The sequence below is a fragment of the Patagioenas fasciata genome, chromosome 1 (genome assembly GCF_037038585.1).
Source record: "Patagioenas fasciata isolate bPatFas1 chromosome 1, bPatFas1.hap1, whole genome shotgun sequence".
Classification (NCBI taxonomy): domain Eukaryota; kingdom Metazoa; phylum Chordata; class Aves; order Columbiformes; family Columbidae; genus Patagioenas; species Patagioenas fasciata.
The window spans coordinates 169,115,536-169,136,515 of NC_092520.1; the positions used below are offsets into that span (position 1 = coordinate 169,115,536).

Sequence of the window (20,980 nt, forward strand, 5' to 3'; positions counted from 1 at the left end):
GGCGGCGGCGGCGGCGGCGGCGGCGGCTCAGGGGCGAGCCGGGCCGGGGCGGCGAGCGGAGCCTCTATGGCGCGGCGTGGCTCCTGGGGCGGTGGCAACGGCGCGGCGCTGCTGTGACAGGAGCTCGACCGCTGGGACTGGTGTTCCTCCTGCCCCACTCCCGAGCAGGGGACCCGCGCCGGCGTCCCGGGAGCGCGGCGGCACTCGGAGAGCGGAGCCGTGGCGGCAGCGGTGGCGGCCGGAGGCAGCCGGCGTGTCAGCGACTCTATGATGAAATTTAAGCCGAACCAGACGCGGACGTACGACCGGGAGGGCTACAAGAAGAGGGCGGCGTGCCTCTGCTTCCGCAGCGAGCGGGAGGATGAGGTGAGCCTGCCGAGCACGTGGGGAGGGGGGCACCGGGCCCGGCCCAGGCGGGGCTCCCGTTCCCCCAAGGGCCCTCGGGTGCCGCGTCCCTTTGTCTGGCCGGGGGGCGCGGGTCCCTCCCAGGGGGACACTCCCTGTACATGTAGAGTTGTGCTGGGGCTCTCTCCCCCCGGCACCGGAGGAGGTGGCGGCGGCGCCGGCTCCCCGCTAGTTGAAGAGGAGGGGGGCGGCGGCCTGAAACCCGCGCCGGGGGCGGTGGCGGGCGCACCCCCTGCAGTGCCGGGCCGGGGGCGGGGCGGGGCGGGCGCGGCGGCTCCGCGGCCCGACTCTCGCCCACCATCTTGGGGCGGCGCGGTGCGGTGGGGCCCACGTGCGCGGCGCCCTCCTTTGTGCGCGGCCGCGGCGCCTCCGGGCCCCCGGGACTGAACCGGACACCGGCTGCAGCTCCGGGGTTCTCCTTTGTGTGCCCGGAACGCGCCGAAAGCCGGTTCATGTGTCATGGCGCACTGAGGGTGTTGCCCTCAAAACGAGCCCCCTACCCTACTTTAGCGGTATTAAAAAATACCCACAACAGTCCTGTCGTTTGGAAAACCTGCGCCTTGGTGGGTGTTTCCCACCAAGAGAGTAAAATGTCGCTTAAAAATATTTTTTGTCGGAGGAGTTCGGGGGCGGGAGGGGGGGGTGTTGCGGTTTGGGTTGTAGAGGAGAGCACTCAGCTGGGGTTTTATGTTGCAGCAGAATCGGGAGGTGGCAACAAAGTTGTCCTGTGTTCTCAGCCAAGGTCAATGGCACCGGCTGCTATATGGAAACTTCACTGATGGTTTCATTGCACAATGCGTTTATGGACTGTCTCAGGCTGGAAGCGTACACTTTCCTGAGTTTTCGTTTTGTTAATAGCTATAAAATAACTACAAAGGTTAGGGCTCGTTTTTTTTTAAATTATTTTCATTTTTATCCCTTTACATGCTGGAATAAATTAGCATTCTATCTAAACTGTCAGTCAGCAGATTTCTTGCTTATTTTTAAACATGTAGTAAGGAATATGATGCAGTAGGGAGAGGCTTGACCCCAAAATACCGACCCCTGAATTTAGACAAAAAATTTTACGTGATGTTCTACTATATGCCATTCCCTATGTGGTGTAAATACAGCCTTGGGATCACACTGGGCAGCTTTTCCTAATATTATGAAGGAGAAAGGTGCCAAGCAGAAATGTTACTATCAGTCAAGATTTTCTTTGGTTTTAGCAGCGCTTCTGATGCTCCACCATGCTTCCGCATTTCCACGTCTTCGTATTTATTTTTGGATGCTACTCCAGCTCAGATTTGTTTTGATTTCAAACACCTTGGCCACTATTACTGCTTTCTTGCACCAGTTGTAGTTAGAAATTCGTGATTGATGTCACCTTTGTCAGTAACTTCCGCTCATTCTTCATTTCCTGCTGCGATTTCATATGTTCTCTTTAAATCTTGCATCCAAATGAGACCACTGGCTGCTTCAAAAATTGTTTGTGCCTAAGGACATCCTTTGAGGCTGAGGACAGTAGTAGTGGCTGTGCTATGTAAGAAGAGTGGATGCTGACACTTGTTGCACTGGAGCAATTTGGGGTGTAGCAAATGGCACATCTGTATGGCTGCCATGAGGCCGGACGCTGTGCAGTTAGACACACTTGAGGATGAAGTAAATGGGGTAGCACCAAGTCAGACTTGGGACCTAGATTCAGCATGTGCAAACAGTTCCAATCACTTTCTGACTAGTTATTTCCAGAAAAGTGATGGCAACACTTTGAATTTGCATGACTGTTTCCCAAATGCCAGCTGTATCTGTATCAATACAGAACCTATTCCTTAGAAGTTTGGTGTCTGACTGCCAAGTTTGATGCATATGAGTAACTTGTATCACCAGCTGGGTTCCCCTCATTGGCTGGATGAGGCTTGCTTCTGTTGTTCTTGAACACTGTTACTTTAATATGCTTCTGTGTAGGTCTAGTTTGAACTTCAGTGTTTCCAATTCGCTGGAGACTGTACCATTGATTTTCAGCTGACCTAAATCTCCAGGGATCTTTGAATGAAACATAACTTTAGCTATGGAGGAGCACCAAGGCAATACTTGGATGACTGAAGGGAGAAGAGGGGAACAGCAGGCTGAGAGAAAAAATTTGCTTTCATAGCTGTTTTAACCTATGGCATTACTGTCCTGTAAGCAAAGAGTTGCTAGAGATTGGAAGAGAGACAATAGACAACTGGAAGCAATCTTTAGTGATATATTTGGTTTTAGCAGTCTTAAAGCAATATTTTTTTTTTTCTCCAACTTGAGATTCTATCTACAAGATTCTCTCAATACATCATGTTCTACTTTTCAGCTGGTTGGTTTCTCTATGGAGGAATAGGTGTCTGCAACAATTTTCTGATACAAATCTTAGAATGAGCCTGTCTTCCTTCTTCTGTTCAGACTTCCTATAAGACCAGTCCATATCCAGTTGTGCCTGTGCTCTTGCTGTTCTCCCCTTTTCTTGCACTTTTCATTCTGACATGTCTGTAGACAGCAGTCATTCCTCTCTTAGGACTTTTTGATGAACTTGAAGCCTTGCAGCCTCATCTCCTAAAACCAGTTTTCTCTTTGTGATCATCAGGGTAGATCTTTCGTTTCCTTCAATTTGACAACCCTATTATTTGAATGTGGGTGACAGTTGTAGTTGCTTTAGATGGAATCTCACTGTGTTGCGTAGAAGGTACTAATAGTTCTCTAGCCGTACTATTAAAAAAACACTGTTACAGGACCCCTCTTTATTATGATTGTAAAGCTAGTCATCTTGTGATTAGTGGTGGTATCTAAGTCTCTAACTTGTTCCCACCTCATGAATTCTCAGTTTCTACCAGAAATTCTTAGTGTCCTGTGCATTAGATTAAAAATATGTTCTTAACAAAATGTGATCCTTCTTCTGTAACTTCAGCATGAGATTTCCTGTTAATATCATGACTTATGGACACAGCCTCTCAATTTGGAGACTTACAAATGTCAATAATGGCTTTTTGTGATCATCACCAATGAAAATCAGGCCAGTTGCTAAAACATTTAATATCTCTATTGTTAATAATGTTCTAGCAAAATCTGCATGTTATGGCTTCTTGGTCTGTTTCCTATCTGTATTGTGCTTTCTATGCTACCTTTGTAGCTTTGTTAAAGCCTGTGTTACAGCTGAGTTTTACTGACAGTTAAGCAAGATATCGATTGAAAAAGACTGTGGTAACAAAGGACGTTTTTGGTAAAACCACGCTGTATTTCCATTTGTTTTGCATTCACTTCTTTATTTCTTAATTTGAAACATAGGTGTTCTCTGTAATAGTGAAGAGGCAAAATTTAGTATGGTGGTACTTGCAAACAGTTTGAAATACAGCCACAGAACTCCTGCTCTCCTGCTACAGCACCTTGTCCAGATAGCCTTACCAACAGTCTTTGCTGCCAGACTTAGAGTTGTTGAGTCAGTTCTCTTTGATGTTATGGGCTGGAAACTGGGCTTGCCTGCAGTCTTGCAAGCTGTCAAAAGCTGCTGCTTTGTCTTGAGAGCTGATATTGTAGCTGAAAGCATGTGCTTGGGAGATGACTGATGGTTGTCCAGGTGCACCAGTGCAAAAAATCCTCGCTTCTTGTTTCTTGCTTCATTTTCAAGTGATTCCACGTATGCCAGTTAGTGCTATGTAGCCCATTCGGTTTAGATTTTGTAGCCCTCATGCTGTGATGTGTAAAACAAAATCCTGGGAAAGCCCAAATAGCCAAGTAATGTGGCCACTAGCTTTGGATTTGTTTGAGTGTTTTAGAAGATGATCTCGTAGACTACTGTCATAAAACTATTGCCTGTTTAGGTCTCTGTGCTGTCATTTGGGCTGAAGAGAGAGCAAGACGGCTGGATATGAACCTAAGTGCTGGCTCCTTCTGTCGTTCTTAATGGAAATGAAGCAGTAATTGCAGGCTCTGTCTGCCATTTGAACAAAAAAAACCCTGGAAATGACGCAGGAGCAATCCAATGAAAAATGAAACAAGTCTATATGGGCATGAAATGCGTGGGGGCTGCAGGTTTTTTGCTTTGAGCAAGCAAGAAGCTGTTAGGTGTGCACAGAAAGCTGTTGATATTTGGCAGGCTGGGATGGGCTGGTGGATTTTTGTGTGGGGAAATGCAAGTCACTCTCGAGCAACCAGGAGATGTGGATGGCAGCTTCAGGATGAGCCCATAGGAGAACCTCTCAGTACAGTGAGGACCAGCTGCTTCCACGGGTTGGAATTGCTTCTGCATTCAGGACTCTGCAAACAGTGGTTTTACATAAAATGCTGATGTCTTGGTGTCTGGGTAAAGGGTAGGGAAGGAAATTCTTGCCTCTTAAAGCAGTGAATGAGGCAAGCCTTTAAAGTAGCGAGAGTAAATAGTAATAAACATTTTTTTTTCCTAGTAATTTGGATAACTACAACAATTTTAAAAGTTAATTGAATTTTTCTTCTATCAACTACATATTATACAAATAAATGGGCAGTTATTTTTAAATACCTTGAATATAAAACTTGAGTGTGTTCTAATTATTTTGGCATCTGTAACACTACTTTATGTAATTGAATGTAGTATTGAAAGCCCTACTTTAGTGTTCAGCCAGCAGTTGATAGTGGCAGATCTAAAAACTAGTTTCATATGCAAAAAAAGTCTTCAAGTTTTTCAGTTTTTAATTTTGCTATTTTTGTTGTTGAGCTTTGTACAAGAGATGAAAATAGATGGGAAGGGTTTCCTGTTACTGTTGAGACAGTAGTGAGGATAACTATTGTCACACACTTGTGGGAAATGTAAATTTTTAATTTTTTTCCTGGAGAAGGGTGTACAGTTGCCTGTTAATTATTGCCTCTTAACTTTGAGTTTAAAATGATTGACTACTACTGTTTTATCTCCTTTTTAAATCTGATTTAGAGAACTCTCTTTGGCTGTAGAATGTAAAGATTTAAGAAACTCTTGTTTGATCTACTTTGTTCTGGTGGTCACCCTTTTATTATTTTTAAAAATAGTAGCTTTCTTCAGTTTCTTACAGCTGTTGCTTCATAAGAGCAACAATTTTATTAAAGGATAAAGTAAAATTTTATTTTTATTTCCATTGGACTAAATGTGAAAACCAGAAAGACCTGTTGTAATGTAACCTGATCTGTAAAACCTGGGCCCAGAAGTGTCACCTGGCTACCCTGGCAAAATGGGACGTTCTAGGAATTTTTGTAAATAAACTTGCAGAGTGATGAAAGATTTTCCATAGTTAACTCAGAATGTGGCATGTGGTTTCTTCATCCTTCAGTGTAAGCTCTCAGGTGTAAACACACAGATAATGTGTGGTTTAAAATATAACTTGGAGTATGACCATGGCACCCTATTTAAGGTTGGCATGCTCTCCAAAGCAATGTGTGGACTGATACAGGTTACCTGGCTTGCTCTATGATTGCCTAATACAATATAGGCGTATTTTAAAATACCAGAGAATACACATTTCGATGTGCACCCAAGGCACACTGTAGCTTTTACTTGTTCTGTCTCAAGTCCCTGCCCTGTTAACATACAGGAGGAATAATTGTCATGAGATTGTCTCTGCCTTAGTTTTGCCTCTTGATATTTGGATATAATTTGTGTGGTGTAGGAAGGGGTATAGCTTGAAATGGAGACCTATAAATAGCTTCCAAAATGGCTTTTTATTGTGTGTTTACAGAGACAGTGTCTGCTTGTGGCGTATCCCTGCAGGCTCACATGGGGTTCTGCAGTGGCCTAAGCTTGTGTCGATATTAAATAAAAATAATTCAATGTTAGATTGCTGTGGTAGGATTTATATCGGGTAACTGACTTGTAAAACAAAAGTGCCTTGTTGTCCCTACTTCCACAGAAAAACAGTTTTTTGCAGGCATTGCATGTGCACTGCGGCTTCACGTTGGGATCTTTTTTGACAAACAGCAACTGCATCCCAGCAGTAGAAGCCTTCAAGTTCGGTAAAGCTGTAGGAATTCAGCTGTCCACCATGGCTGGAAGCTGTAGTCTTCACTCCTGCCTCTTTAGATACTGAAATTGGTCATCCATGAGCTGGTTTTTATTGCAAAACCTCCATTACTTTTTACCAGTACCTATGGTATTATATGTCTATGCTATACAAATGTGTTTGCTGGGGTGGATGGTTGTTCAAAATGGGCTGAGTGGAGAAGAAAACATGACTGTACCTGTCTTAACATAAGGCTAAGGTGTCCTGCAACAAAACTTGTTTTATGTTTTGCCCTGTTTAGGAGATGCTAAGTGTTTAGATATATGAGAAAATATAATTTATTTCTTACTTGCACCATCCTATGTTTACTTTGAGGACTTAAACTGGTGGCTAAATTTCTGTTTATTTCTTTTCCCCAGTTAACTCAGTGGTTCTATAAACTTCCAAGTTACCGGTTTCTGTGAAATAGCAGAGTGGCAGACTTCTTCAGAAATATATACAAATCCTAGCTAGAGATACATGTGCATATATATCTCTAGCTAGGATTTGTAGCCATGTTTTCTTAAACATCTTTTGTAGATGTGAGAGTTCATGGACCACAGGTTGGTGTGTAATTTTTTTCCAGTCCTGTTTGTAGAGCACTTAAAAAAGTTTATTTTAATTAGGTGGCTTTCACTGGTTAATCCACCTTGAAGAAAGATATTTGGCTTTGGCCAGCCACTGATTTCAGGAGACGCTACAATTTGACATAGTGCTTAAGTACTTCAGTGGAACCAGTCCTATAAATGTAAATATTTTAAAACAAATTTTGTCTTCAAAGATTAATGTGTGGTGGGTTTTTTATTTGTTTTGGGTTTTTTTTCCAAGTATGTCAAAGACAAAAAAGAATGAAAGGTAACTGGTACTCGTCAAAAAACAACCTTGTCATGTCTTTACCTGCAGCTGAATGGTTCTCAGAGACTCGGAGCTCTTGTTTCTGACAAGTGCTTGGAAGCTGATCCCTTAGTCAAACAGATTATGTTGCTGAGTAACGGGTAAAGCCCAGTTCTCCTGCTCAAGATTAGGCTGTGGTTTCAAGTTACAAAGAAAGGGTCAGCAAAGCGAGTTTTAGCTCTTCACCTAATACCCTACATGTTTTCTGCTGTGGTCTGTATTGACAAGCATAAGGCAAGAAGGACACACTGTAAAGTGGATTTGGGACCTGACCCAGCATGAAAAGTAAAACATCTTTTATAGGCACTTGAGGCATCAGGGAGGGAGGGTTTCTTTGTTTGCAGGGTGTTTTTGCAGCCAGGAATCTCCTTTTGCAAGATCCGCACCCTTCATCGCACCATGGGACCTGTTATATCTGATTCTCCGGAGCATACCAAAGCTCGAGGGGCATCTAATGTTACAGGCGACTTGAGTGCCCGTTGACATGAGGAAATGTGTTCTGACTGATGTACCATAGTAGTATAGTGATGTCTGATCCTGACATGAACACTTCAGCCAAGGAATAAGACCAAGTACTTTAAATAGCCAGAGGAAGGTACTCGAATTCTGAATCACTATATCAACATGCTAGGTCAAATATGTGGATTTCATGGGAAATAAAATTTATAGAATAGTAGAACTTTAATTGGAGGTTAAAGCAAAACTTCTGTGAAAAGGCTGATGTTTTTCTCCCTATTGCCATAGACTTAAAATCAGAAAATCCCAAAGGGAAAATGATTTGCGGATCTGATTTTGAAGTATTAATATATGCATATATTTCTTTATCATTCTCCTTCGGAATACCGGTAAAGTTGTACTAGTTGCTGTGCAAGCATCATTTTGCTGCTTTGAAAACTGATCTTTACTTGAAGTTGGGATGATATTTCAGACTTTATTTAATAAATTGTACAGACATAACCCAGTTTTCTGAGTTGCTTTCAAGATGCTGTGCTCAAGGTAATGAGTGTTGGGATTCACGTACTGCTAGCTGTTAGGCCATTTCTCTGCTGCTCTGACAGTTCCTGTTCATTGAGACTAAATCTTCTTTTTAAATTCCTTTATAGCTGGGGACTGCTTTTCAGTCTGTTGTCTATAAACTACTTTGCTAAAGGCTCTTGAATTGGCTTAGGCTGATCTGAAATTGGGTAGTTGCACTTACACCTTTCTGCCCCAGTTTGTGTGGTGCTGACCCTTGTATAGATGTGTATGGATTAGAGCTGAATGTGTGCAGGCTGAAAGCTAAGCTTTAATGGTCCAAGCTGGTTTTCAGCCAGATCAGCTTCCTGAACTCATTGTGTCAGCGTAAGGGAGAAATTAAAGGTGTTGCAGCCTTGACTTATAATTAAAATAGTTTATTGAAATGCTGTCCAGTCTGGTCGCAAGGATTTTTACTACTCTACAATAACTTTGTGCGCATTGTATCTCCAGGTTAAGAAAAGTCATGTTAAAAACTATTGCAGTAAAGAAGGAGGACTATAAGCAATTGCTCTACTGAGAATACTTTTAGGAATTCAGAAGTATGTTCCTTACTAAATGCTACCTGTGTGGCATTGCTCTTGCAAGTTGTAAAGCTCCATTGCATTTTTCAGCTTTCTGGAGTCTAAAAAGAGACAATAGCATTCTTGGAAAAGGAATACAACAGTAATCTAGAGGTGAACTGAGAAACTCTTTCAGAACTACAGAAATGAGGCAGGGATTCTTAAAAATAGCAAGAAGTGTTAGATAAAGGCGGCTTTTAGCTAGAGTGGAAGGTGGAAATGTGCTGTCTAATTTGAAACGTGTTTTTGCCTAAAAATTCATGTATTGAATCCTGCAAATATGGTCCATTTGGGTATTTTAGTGGTTTGATAAGATTTGAAAGATATGCTTTTTTTTTCCATGCTTCTTGGTAATATTTCTGTGTTGTGGCATTCAGAGTAATTTCCCAGTACTTTTAAAGAAGCTCCTGAGCTGAAAACGATTGGAAGTTGGAAGTGTTAGGGAACAGCAAAATTTTTCTGTTCATGTTCTTCTCTGAGAATCTGCTAATGGCCATTTTGAAATAAATCATGGTGCTGGACTGACCCTTTTGGCTGTATTTGGATGAAGCCATCTTTATGACTCTTTCAGGTGATTGTAACTTGGGCAGACCAGCCATCTAGGCTGAAGTTCTCCATGTTAAGTGTGCTGTGTTAGACTATATTAACTTACATCAAAGTGTGTCCTGTTCTTTTCTCAGAATAGGGTTGTATTGTTTGGTGTTCTTTTTTTGCTTCTTAATGTTTCTGATGCCTGTGAGAACATACAGTACATCTCTTCCTTCTGACAGCATTTTGACAGTTTGTTTTGTACCTGAGAGGTATTAATACATCTTGATGCCCTTATGATCTCTCCTATACTCTGACCAGTTTAAAGCTTCTGAAATAGTTAACGTGTTCTCACCTTCATAAAACTTGGGAACTAAATAATTTCTCTTCTATGTACCTGCATTTTCCTTTCCTTCTCCATGCAGCGTTTAGTTGTACACCTGAGTAATCCAGTGTTCTTTGCAACCAAGCACGTGCTCAGCGGTCTTGTGGGGCGAGGGATTGATTCCCTTCCTCTTGAAAGTTTTTCCTTTTAGCTGCTGGTTTTACTAGAAAAAAAGGGAAACTTAGCTAACTCAGTGAGGTAATTCAAACAGCAAGTTGCACGTAGCTAGTGGATTAGTGGGGGTGATGAAAGGGGAAAAAAAATGAGGTGTGCAGTGGGGAAGAGAGGAATAGATGTGGTTAGACTAGGAGGAGAGAGCTTACAAAGCTGTCTAATGACAAATAATTTCTGTGGAACTGGAGTGGTACCTTTTCAACTGTAAGTACGTTTTTCCTTGCAAGTAATGTGTCCACTATAGAAAAATTCACATCTTGCAGTTGATTTATAGTGTCTTCTGCTGCTGTTGTTTCGTTACTTCAAGCTGTGGATGACTCTACTCAGAAGTCAAAAGAATCCAGCTGTGGGGGTTTGTTCTGTCTGGCAAGTTTCAACCTTAACCTTCCTTCTTTTTTAATGTAAGCTGACTTTTAATACAATTATTTTTGTAGGCTATAATGCCCCACAGTTAAGAAAGATAGAAAGCAATGATATTTGGTATAACCTTAAGTCATTTTCTAGCTCTTTGATTTCTTGGTATGGAAAAAAACATAAGGAGGAATAGCTTTTAATTATACTCTGTATTACTCTGAGCTGTTGCCATTTTAGTCTTCTGGAATATACGGCTACTAACAGTTTCACGGGTTTCTTTTGACTTGAGAATACTACAGGCTGAAGCTTTGGCATCTTTCCCTACCTAGAATTTTTCAGTTGTTTTGTCTGCAGGCTTAGCATTTATAGTGAGCAAGTCCCATGATGCTACATACTCTGTAGTTACTTTTTGGTTTTTGGTTAACCGTATCTTGGTTAAACATATCGATAGGTGCTTATTACAAGTAGGCTGGCTAGCAGTTTGTCTTCCCCACTGCACTCAAAGGTCATTGCTATTCCTGGACTTGAAAACGAGGTAAAAACTTGGCTAGTAAGACTCAGTGGAGGAGTTTTCTTGTTCTCGTCTTAACTGAATTCTGCAACTTTACTGCTTCACTTGGCAGTATTATGGAAAATAACAGCTTTACCTTAGTTTTTAGAGTAAGATAAGATTGTAACCAGGCAAGCAGATTTGGTGACATTACTCTGTACTTTGGATATCTTTTAAAGAAGGGAGTTGGTTGTCAATAGTAAGGCTTTTTCAGAAACATGGAGAGGGCAGTGATCACTTACAAGTAATACAAGAAATCTCAGTCCTTTTTCTGCATTCAGAGATATGAGATACAGATTTCCCTGCATAGTTTCTTTGTTTTCTTCTGAACCTAATGAGGTTATGATGTAAAATTTGGTGTGCGTAGATGTGAGATTCTGCAGTCTTTTCAGTAAACTACAGGAATCTGCATGAACATGAACCTCCTCAAAAAAGACTGGGTGTCCAGGCAACATAGATCTCTATTCTCCTGCTTTGCTTGTATTAAGGGAAGATGAATTGCTGGCTTTTTGCTGCTGATTTTGCACCTGAGTGCATTGTCAATAAAGGACAGCTTTTTGGTGCCCTCATTTTTAAGTGATCTGTATATTTACAGCCTAGTCGTTCAAGTGCTGTGGGGATGTGTTTGCTGGCCACTTGCAGGTGGAAACCCCTGAAAACTACATCCACTACATGGAATAAAAAACAACACACAAAAATAAAGTGCAAGTGAGCACAAGATTGCTTACTACCATAACTGAAAGAATCTGTGTGGAGTGCTTTCAGCCTTACCACACGATCTTTAATTGCTAGCTATCAGCTCTCAGCTTTTGGAGAAATTGATTACAACTGAGTACATTTTTGCTAGGATACCCCAGGATGGAAAAACTTGTGCATCTGAAGGTCTCGGGGATATAACTTAGTGTGATCCCTTGAATTCAGACTGTGAAAGCAGTGGGAACACAGGAGAATAAAGCATAGAGGGAAAGATGCTTGAGAAAATGCTTCAGTCCCAGGTTTAGTGGAGACTTGGGTAGTTGCCAAAATGAACTCCCAGGCTGTAACACTTGGGAGTTTATTTTATATATAGCTGTAAAGCCTGTCTACCAGAGCTGATGTATTTTAATGTTGCTTACGTGCTAGATGTATTTGTTCCTGCTTTTTAAAAGGGTAATTTAAAGCTAATAGATACACAAACCCAGCTCAATAGATTATTGATCAGGTTGGTGGTAGTCAGCTATTAGACAAAGGCATAAAAAAATTCCTGGCTTTATGCTACACTGCCAGAACCAGCAACCTGATTTATCCCTTAGCAGTAATTAAGAATTTTATGTTTAGCCTTAACTAGACAATGAATGCTGATCAAAATCATTCTGCCAAGCCGGGGATGATTTAATGTGATGTAATCATCCTTTTGTTCATCATTGTTGCTAACTTCCACATGACTGCAGTGAGTGCTGGTTTCATCAGCAGAAAATAATGTGTGATGCTTATGTCTGTGATCCCGCAAGTGAATTCATAACTTGATTTTCACAACTGCTCTTTAACCATTGCCGACATGGTGGTTCTTGGTACTGATACAGATGCTCCACATATGTGTTCAAAACCTTTTTCTAAAACTATATTGGGTAGAACTGTGTACCCTCTTTGGGAATCTTCTCTTAAAGGATCCTAGGAATCTATAACCTTTGGTTGTAAGGATCAAGTTGAGATGCTTTTTTGTCTAACCTTGTTGCCATTTCTGGCTGTTTTTAGATAGCTGAATAAAATATTTGACTGAAAATGCAAACACTTAAATGCTGAGAATGGTTCTGCACTAAATGAGGTCTCTGCCACGTTCCTTATTTAGCATAGGAAAAACTTGGGGGAAATCAGCACAGTGGAAAATCCCTCAGAGTAGGAAAAATCTTTACTACAAATAAACACTACAACAAGAAAATACCTGTCAGATGAGGCTCTTCTGTGTGCTTCTCAGCATGGACACGCATTGTTGCACTCACAAAGGTGTGCAGTCATCTTAATTACACTCACCAGGTTCTGTAGGTGAACTACACTGTATTTCCTTGAGTGCCAAAGGAACGCAGTGTAAGTGATGAGTATTCCCTTGTTGCCCCCATCAGGGAATAATTTTGCTATATAACTCAATAGGGGATTGAGTTTAAAGACTGTAAGAGTAGGTGGTGAGGACAAGACTGTCAGTTCAGTCAGTGCTTTAACCTTTAGACTGGGGTTCTTGTTGTTAGTCTTTTAATTGCTTCTAAAGATTGGAGTGTTGACCCTGTCCCTTTGCTCCCCGCAGTTGTCCTTTGACTTCAGGGTAGGGCTTAGGTAAGTATTGCCTAGAAACTGAAGTGTGCTACTGCACAGATGATTAAGTAGGTCTTACTAATCAAAATGTCTCGGTAAATACAAGTTACACTGTTTATTTCCACGTGGTCCTCAATCAAGGTCTTATTTTCATCATCTTCTACTGCAATTACTCGATATGAGGCATCCTAGTTTGTTGGACAGGTGGCTAAAATGTTTTCGGCTCTGAAGAACGGGTCCTACAGATAGTGGTTTTTAAATTGGCATCTATTGATAGTGTGACCAAGTTAGAGTCAAATTAAGTCAGAGTGCCTTGGAAAAAAAAAACAACTTGTTACTAAATTTAGAAATCACTTAGAATGCAATGTGTTGCAGTTCTTCCTCTTACAGAAATATTAGAAGAAACCAAATTGGACAAGAGCCAATGAAGTATTCTCCTTATAGTTTAGTTATGCAATATTGTAAGTATGCCATGCTAGCATAACACCTCAATTACTGAAAAGCAGCTTGTCAAAAGCTAAAAATTAAAAATATGTTCAGAAGCCCAGTTTTCTGGCCAAAAGATGTCATTTCAGAAGAATTGGTTTAACTTCTGTGTGATGCAAATGTCTTAATTTTCACACTTCACCATCTGTATGACCCTCAGACTTATTCAGTATTGGGGAGTATTATTAGATTTTTGTGGCACATCCTCATTCTTTTGCATATTGTATTGTGTATTTTTCATATTGTGTCTAAACATCTGATGAAAGTGTTTATGCAAGGAGATTACAATGACATAGTCGTCTTGACTTAGTTTTATTAAATACTGGATGTTGATAATTTTCCTTCATCTTTCCCCCGCCACACACACACACACTTCTTACAACTCCTGCTTGCCTGTTATGTTTCATTTCTAAAGTCTATAATCCATCTGGCTAGGTGAAAAAGTGCATTGCTGAAAAAGTAGATAGTACCAAGATTCCTGACTTGTGAGCTATATTTAACAGTCATTTGCAATTATTCATAGGTGCTGTTGGTAAGCAGTAGCCGATACCCAGATCAGTGGATTGTACCAGGCGGAGGAATGGAACCAGAAGAAGAGCCAGGGGGAGCAGCCGTCAGAGAGGTGTATGAAGAGGTAACAAAAACAAAACATCCAGCTGCCTTTTGCTGTTGCTATCTTCAGATGAGAATCGAGGAGGAAGAGAGAAATCTACCTCCTTTATCAAGGATTTGACTAAGATTTCCACAGTTGTGAAATTCAAAGAACTGCAGTTCTGTGTGTTAGAATTGGGATGTAGTGTGGCGAGGTGAACTAATTAGCTTGTTTCCCAGTGTGCTTTCATTTTGTGGCTAAATTTCTGTCTGCCTTCATAAACACTTAGTGGAAGTGGAACTGTGACTTTATGCCAAATAACATGATAGTGTAGCGTTTCTGTGTTTGTGCAGAAAACATTTGACTCACAGTTCTAGGTGAATGAACCATTAATGTATAGCTACATAAGAAAGAGAAATAAACAGACCTTTGAGGAGATTTCCAGACTAAACAGATTAGAAACTGATGTATCTAAGCAGTTGAGAATTCAACAATAAAAAGGCCTTATTAAGGTTCTTTATTTATGAAGAAACCACCATAGGTATAATCTGCCTTTCTATCTCTGACCTTATCTCTAGGCAAAACAGAGTTTTAAATCTTGATGAATTAATGTGGTTTCCCACTCTAGTATGGTGCTTACATTTCAAATTCAAATTTTTTTAACTTGCTATTTATTTTTCCTAGGCAAATTGTTAAAAATGTTAAATGTTACTTGAATATCTAGCAGCCAGCACATTATGCTACATAAAACTTCAGGAAAACCTACATTTGATTTAGCTAGAAATTATGCAATGCATAAGTGACTACAGATCGACTCCTAGAATGTTCATAGAATGTCCTGAGTTGGAAAGGACCCACAAGGATCAAGTCCAACCCATCGCTGCTTGTGACAACCCCACAGTTTACACCACGTGTCTGAGGGCGTTGTCCAGTCTCTTCTTGAACACTGTCAGGTTTGGGGTCATGACACCTCCCTGGGGAGCCTGTTCCAGTGCGCCAGCACCCTCTGGGTGAAGAACCTTTTCCTAATGTCCAACCTAAACCTCCCCTGGCACATCTTCCTGCCATTCCCTTGGGTTCTGTCATTGGTTGCTAAAGAGAAGAGATCAGCGCCTGCCCCTCCTCCTCCTGTTGTGAGGGAGCTGTAGACTGTGATGAGGTCTCCTCTTCTCTAGGCTGAACAAACCAAGTAACTTCAGCTGCTTCTCATGGCTTCCTCTACAAACCCTTTACCAGCCTCTTCTGGACACTCTCCAGTAGCTTTATATCCTTTCCTACTGTGGTGCCCAGAACTGCACCCAGTGCTCCAGGTGAGGCCGCACCAGTGCAGAACAGAGTTGGACAATCACCTCCCTGGCCCGGCTGGCAATGCTGTGCTTGATGCACCCCCCAGGACACAGGTGGCCCTCTCAGCTGCCAGGACACACCATGGGCTCAGGTTCAACTTGTGGTTGACCAGAATGCCCAGATCCTTCTCCATGGAGCTGCTCTCCAGCATCTTGTCCCCCAGCCTGTATGTACAGCCAGGGTTGCCGTGTCCCAGGTGCAAAATCTGGCACTTGCGCTCATTGAACTTCATGCAGATGGTGATTGCCCAGTTCTCCAATTTGTCCAGGTTTCTTTACAGAGTCTCTCTGCCCTCAGGAGTGTTGACAGCTCCTCCCGATTTTGTGTCATCAGCAAACTTACTAAGTAATCCCTCAGGTCCTGAGTCTAGGTCATTTATAAAGACATCGAAGAGTGCTGGCCCTGAGATGGATCCCTGTGGAACCCTGCTGGGATCTTAATTCCTTATATCATACTTCTGAAATAGAAGGTATAACGTTTCACAGAATGTAGATGCATGCTGGCAAGTGAGCGAACTACAGACTTTCTGGTAGGCATAAACGGTTTTCTCATCCCTGTTTGACTACCACTGTTCTTAAAACGCTAATTAGCAACAATGTTAGTGTATGTACAATGATTTTTTTTTATTAGCCATACTACCTAGTGGTTTATTTTCCTTACCCTTAAGACTGGTTCTTCTGAGTTTTAGAGGTTTGGGAACTTCTTGTAGATGCAGCTTGCCCCAAATGCTGCTTGCACAGGACCACTGACTTAGTGTTCGGAACACTGGTGTTTTTAGATGCTGATCTGACCTAAGGCAGAGTCCAAGATGAGGAATAGAAAAATCTCATCTCCATGTCGAACTAGAGCTAACTGAACTGTAGTCATACATTTGTTTTTTCTCTGGTGGTGAAGAATAGAGACCATCTTGAAGGGACCTGTGTGCAGCTAGTATGTCATCGTAGAACCATCTAGGTTGGAAAAGACCACGAAGATCAGAGTCCAGCTATAAAGTTAATACTACGAAGTGCACCACTAAACCATGTCCCTAAGCATCATGTCTACATATCTTTTAAACCCCTCCAGGGATGGTGGCTCCACCACTTCCTGGACAGCCTGTTCCAATGCCTGACAACCCTTTCCATGAAGAAATGTTTCCCAATATCCGATATAAACCTCCCATGGTGCAACTTGAGGCCATTTCCTCTTGTCCTATCACTTCTTACTTGGGAGAAGAGACCAACACCCACAAAGTTGCTGTGGGAGTTTGACCAACTATTGAAAACTGCCTGAGTGGTCTCGCTTCTCAGCTTGTGGGAATGCAGTGCTACACACAAAGCTCTTGGACTGACTTTAGCACAGTAGTACAGCAGTGAGAGTTGTGACTGAGAGGGGTCTGATAACTACAGGGTGTTTCAAAAAGATGGACCTATTTTGAAATTACTCACTTTGAAATTGGCTCCATCTTTGATGCTGCGCATGGTTCTGTCCTGAGAATATTCTGAGAAACACTTCCAAGTCCTGGCTTTGCTGGAGCTCTGCTCACAAATTTCTGCAGTGGTGCAATGCATGAGCCATGAATGTTGGGGAAGGTTAAAGCTGGGATAGCTGAAGAATGAGTATAGAATATTACTGGATGGATACATCAAATAGTATAAACTTACTACCAATTTCTTTGTTACTGTAAAAGTCCAGTTAGAGTGCATACGCTACCCAGACACTGCAAGCTACTCCAGTTCATACAGATACCAAAATGTTAGTTGCTTCGGAATGATCTTTTTCTCTTTGGACACGCTTTCACAGCACTAGGCAAAAAAAAAAAAAAAAGAGCAGATGAGAAAGTGAAAAATAGGAGTACCTGCTGTTATGATGTGAAGCAGCCCTTCCGTAGTTTAGTTTTGTTCTTGCCCTCACTTCTTTATCAGGGCAAAGCAAAAGACTTGCACATACATCATGGTGGTTCTGGTCAAGAATTGCAGTACTCAGCAACCTACACTGTTTTGAATCCTGAATACAGATGTCAGCCTCCTTCACTTGTACACTTGTACTCTTTTAGTTGTGTTTTATTCAAGTACTATCACACAGTGACATGCAAACTTGTGGCTTAGACAAATACTTTGATTACTTTTCAGTGTATTGTACATTATGCTGTTCTGTAGCTGCTTAGAAAATGTGTTGCCATCGAAAGTTCAGTAAGAGGCTTCATAATAGAAAAGCTGCATGTTGTAGGGATGGGTTTATACACACCAAGAGAAACTGTATCTAAAAGTAAAGAACCCTGCAAATCTAAAGCTTTTAAATGGTGCTAGCAGAATAATTTTGCTCCAAGTTAAACCAATTTTTATTCACTTTTACTACTGTGGCTACAGTTTTTTTTTTTTTTATGGTGGTGTGGAGGAAGACACAAACTGCCAGCTGTGTTCAGCTCTGAGCTGTGCTTGCAAATGCATAACGATTTTTTTAAAGGCTAGGGGTTTTAATAAGCAAAAATCATTTGGTGGCGCTTGTTCTACAGCTTCGGAGTTTCCAAGGTTTGGTAGCTTGCATAGCTGATGACTGTTCAAAGTTCATGCCCTAAAGTAAAAATTTCTTAAGCTACAGGCTGAATCTTGTGTGCTGCCATGAGACTGCAAAGAAAAGCCAGGATGGTATTCAGTTTTGACTTGAGCCGTGGAAATTTATCCTTTCTAGAGATGGATGTCCTTTCTATTTTTATACTAAGGTCAGCGTCACCTGGCAAGCTGGTTACAGTACAATGAAGTGAACCATTAAGAGTTTTGTGAATGAATAAACTTCAGAGGAGCCACACTCTGGCACTGGTTTGAACTGTGTTCCTTCAGTCACGCACAAACTGTTGGTTTCCAGTAATTTATTAAAATGGAGAAATTGATAGTGGGAGAAGTTGTAATGGCATTTCTTAATGGTAGGAGTGCTCATAGTTTGTAAAATTATAGCCCCCTGGCTCTAAATATCTGTCACTTTCCCACCAACAGTCATGTATTTTAAATCCTTGTTTTAAAACCCAAGCAAAGATCCTTGTAGTCAAATCTATATGTACTGCAGTTGCTCCGTAGTCTGCCTGTGTGCATGACTCCAGATTTTTTTTATCCTTATCTTCTGTTCATGTTAGTGATTTGATTTTTTTGCCTCTACTAAATGTTGAGTAAGAATTTCATTTGTCTGACAGTTTACAGGTTACAGTAATTACAGTAGCCTGTCAAGTTCCTTAAGTACAATAAGTTTCTACAAACCTGGAGGTAGAACACCAAAATGAAGCTACAGTATAAAGCATTCCCAGAAAGGTATTAAACCTCATCTAAATTAGGAGCTAGTGTGTTACTGACTTTGGAGCTTAGTGTTTAATTGGGTAGCGTGAAAGACGGAAATAAGAACTGCGTGCACATGTGTTCAAAGAGAAATACGACAAATAATGAGGGCGGCAAGCTGATGATGTTCAGCCTCTTAAATGGAAGGAATACCATCCCGCTCTCCTTTTCCTCCATCTCACCAAAAAAATGAGGCTCTTGCTTTGTTTGTACTTAGCAGTATATTGAAATGCCTACTGAAAAATAAACAATTCCTCCCAGACCTGCATGAATACAGCTTCTGAGGAGGCTGATCCTGAGGTTAAGCTGCTGTAACAGTGAAAATATCAGTCATATTATCTAAGATTTTTCATGGGAAATAGGAATCTGCTCCAGTGAGCATCTCATATTTGAGAAATGATTGGGTGGTACAGACTAGGACTGGGTAGAGACTTTAAAAACAAAATAAATAAATAAACCATGTTTTCAGCTGAAAGATTGTGGCAGGTACTACAAAACCTTTGGGGTTTTATAAGAGTATCCAAGAAAGGTCAGGAGTAGTCTTGCGCTGTGCCTTCAGGAGCGCAGCCATTGAAGTACTATCTGACATCCCGCAGTTAAAAATAAATCTTTCAGATTTTAAGCAACTTTCTGCTCTGGTAGACTGTTAGACTAGAAATTTAAGTGCAGTGTGACTCTTGCTCCATCTACAGGAAACAATGGGCAAATCAGACTGCACACCTGAGACTGCAGAACATCTGCAGCTGCCAACAGGGAATGACCTCCAGGCCAGAGAGATTATGGGATGAAGTCGCCAGTTTTTTCCTCGTGTGATTGGATTTAGGCTAATACTAAAATATATGCACAAATTCAGGTTTGAGACCTTATCTACATAGGAGTCACAGACTTTGTTAACAAATCGATCTGGGAGGGTTTACCACTTAATTCAAGAGCTTGTCTGCTGAAAGAAATGCTGTTTTTTCAGGCTTTTCTCCCAAGTTTAGACTGCCTCGTTTATTGAAGCCTGTAGCTTTTTGGTTACTAAAAGAACTGTATTTTAACAGTCATGGGCACATCATGGCCACAGAAAGAAATATATTCTTATTAGAGACAAAATGGTTTGAAGTCTAGAACATAACCAGTGTATTGGATTTGAAGCTTATGACTGGGAAAGCGAGGACTTTGACTTTCTAGGGAAAAAGCTGAAGCATTTTTTTGGTCTGTTAGCACTTAATTTTGACATTTGAAGGGATTACAGTAAGGTAAGAACCTGGAGGAAATATTGTTTTTAGCAAAAGCACTTAAAAAAAATCACAGTTTAATGGCACTTTATAAACTATCTAGATGACTCAATTGAATATATTACTTCCAGAGAAACATCATAGAATTGTTCGGGTTGGAAAGAACCTTAAAGATAATCCAGTCCAACCCCCCTCCCATGAGCAGGGACACCTTCCACTGGACCAGGCTGCTCAAAGCCCCGTCCAGCCTGGCCTTGAACAGTCCCAGGGATGGGGCATCCACAACTTCTCTGGGCAGCCTGCTCCAGTGTCTCACCACCCTCATGGTGAAGAATTTCTTCCTTATATCTCATCTAAACCTACCTTCTTTTAGTTTAAAGCCATTGCCCTTGCCCTATCACTACATGATCTTGTAAAAAGTCCCTTTTCAGCTTTCCTGTAGGTCCCCTTTAGGTACTAGAAAGCTGCTGTAAGGTCTCCTCAGAACCTTCTCTTCTCCAGGCTGAACAACCTCAACTCTCAGCAGGTCTTCACGGGACTCTAGTTACTACCTTCTTATTCTTTTGTGTACAGAGGTTTCAAAAGACACTACAATCTGCAGGGATGTTGCTGCATTTTGGAAGCATATCTTTGCTCAGAGAGCACCTAGACATCACTGATGGTAATCACATTTACATAGCAACATCAGGTTGCACAAAAGCTTCATTATAAGCTTGTGGGCATGCTTCTAATTGTGTCATTCAGAATTACTCAGCTAAGAGTATTTGTTTAAATTGCTGGTTTGCTTGGGGGAGAATAGAGAAGCCATTAAGTAAATTGCACTTAGAGTAACATTGAAAATATAGATACATTGTGACTGTGGGGTACTAATAAGTTAAACTTCTCTGTGA

General features: G+C 41.4%; 1 protein-coding gene across 2 annotated transcripts in view; it reads left to right on the forward strand.

The window, feature by feature from the left end:
• Window positions 1-15: 15 nt before the first annotated feature.
• Window positions 16-20,980, forward strand: part of NUDT4 (nudix hydrolase 4) — a 31,142-nt gene continuing 10,177 nt past the window's right edge. Inside the window, exons 1-2 of one of the 2 annotated variants that reach the window (XM_065839403.2) lie at window positions 16-366; window positions 14,150-14,260. In XM_065839403.2, the coding sequence (XP_065695475.1) occupies window positions 268-366; window positions 14,150-14,260 (210 nt within the window). In that variant the 5' untranslated portion in view covers window positions 16-267. The remainder of the gene's footprint in view (window positions 367-14,149; window positions 14,261-20,980) is intronic. The other variant, XM_065839411.2, reaches the window with a different exon arrangement.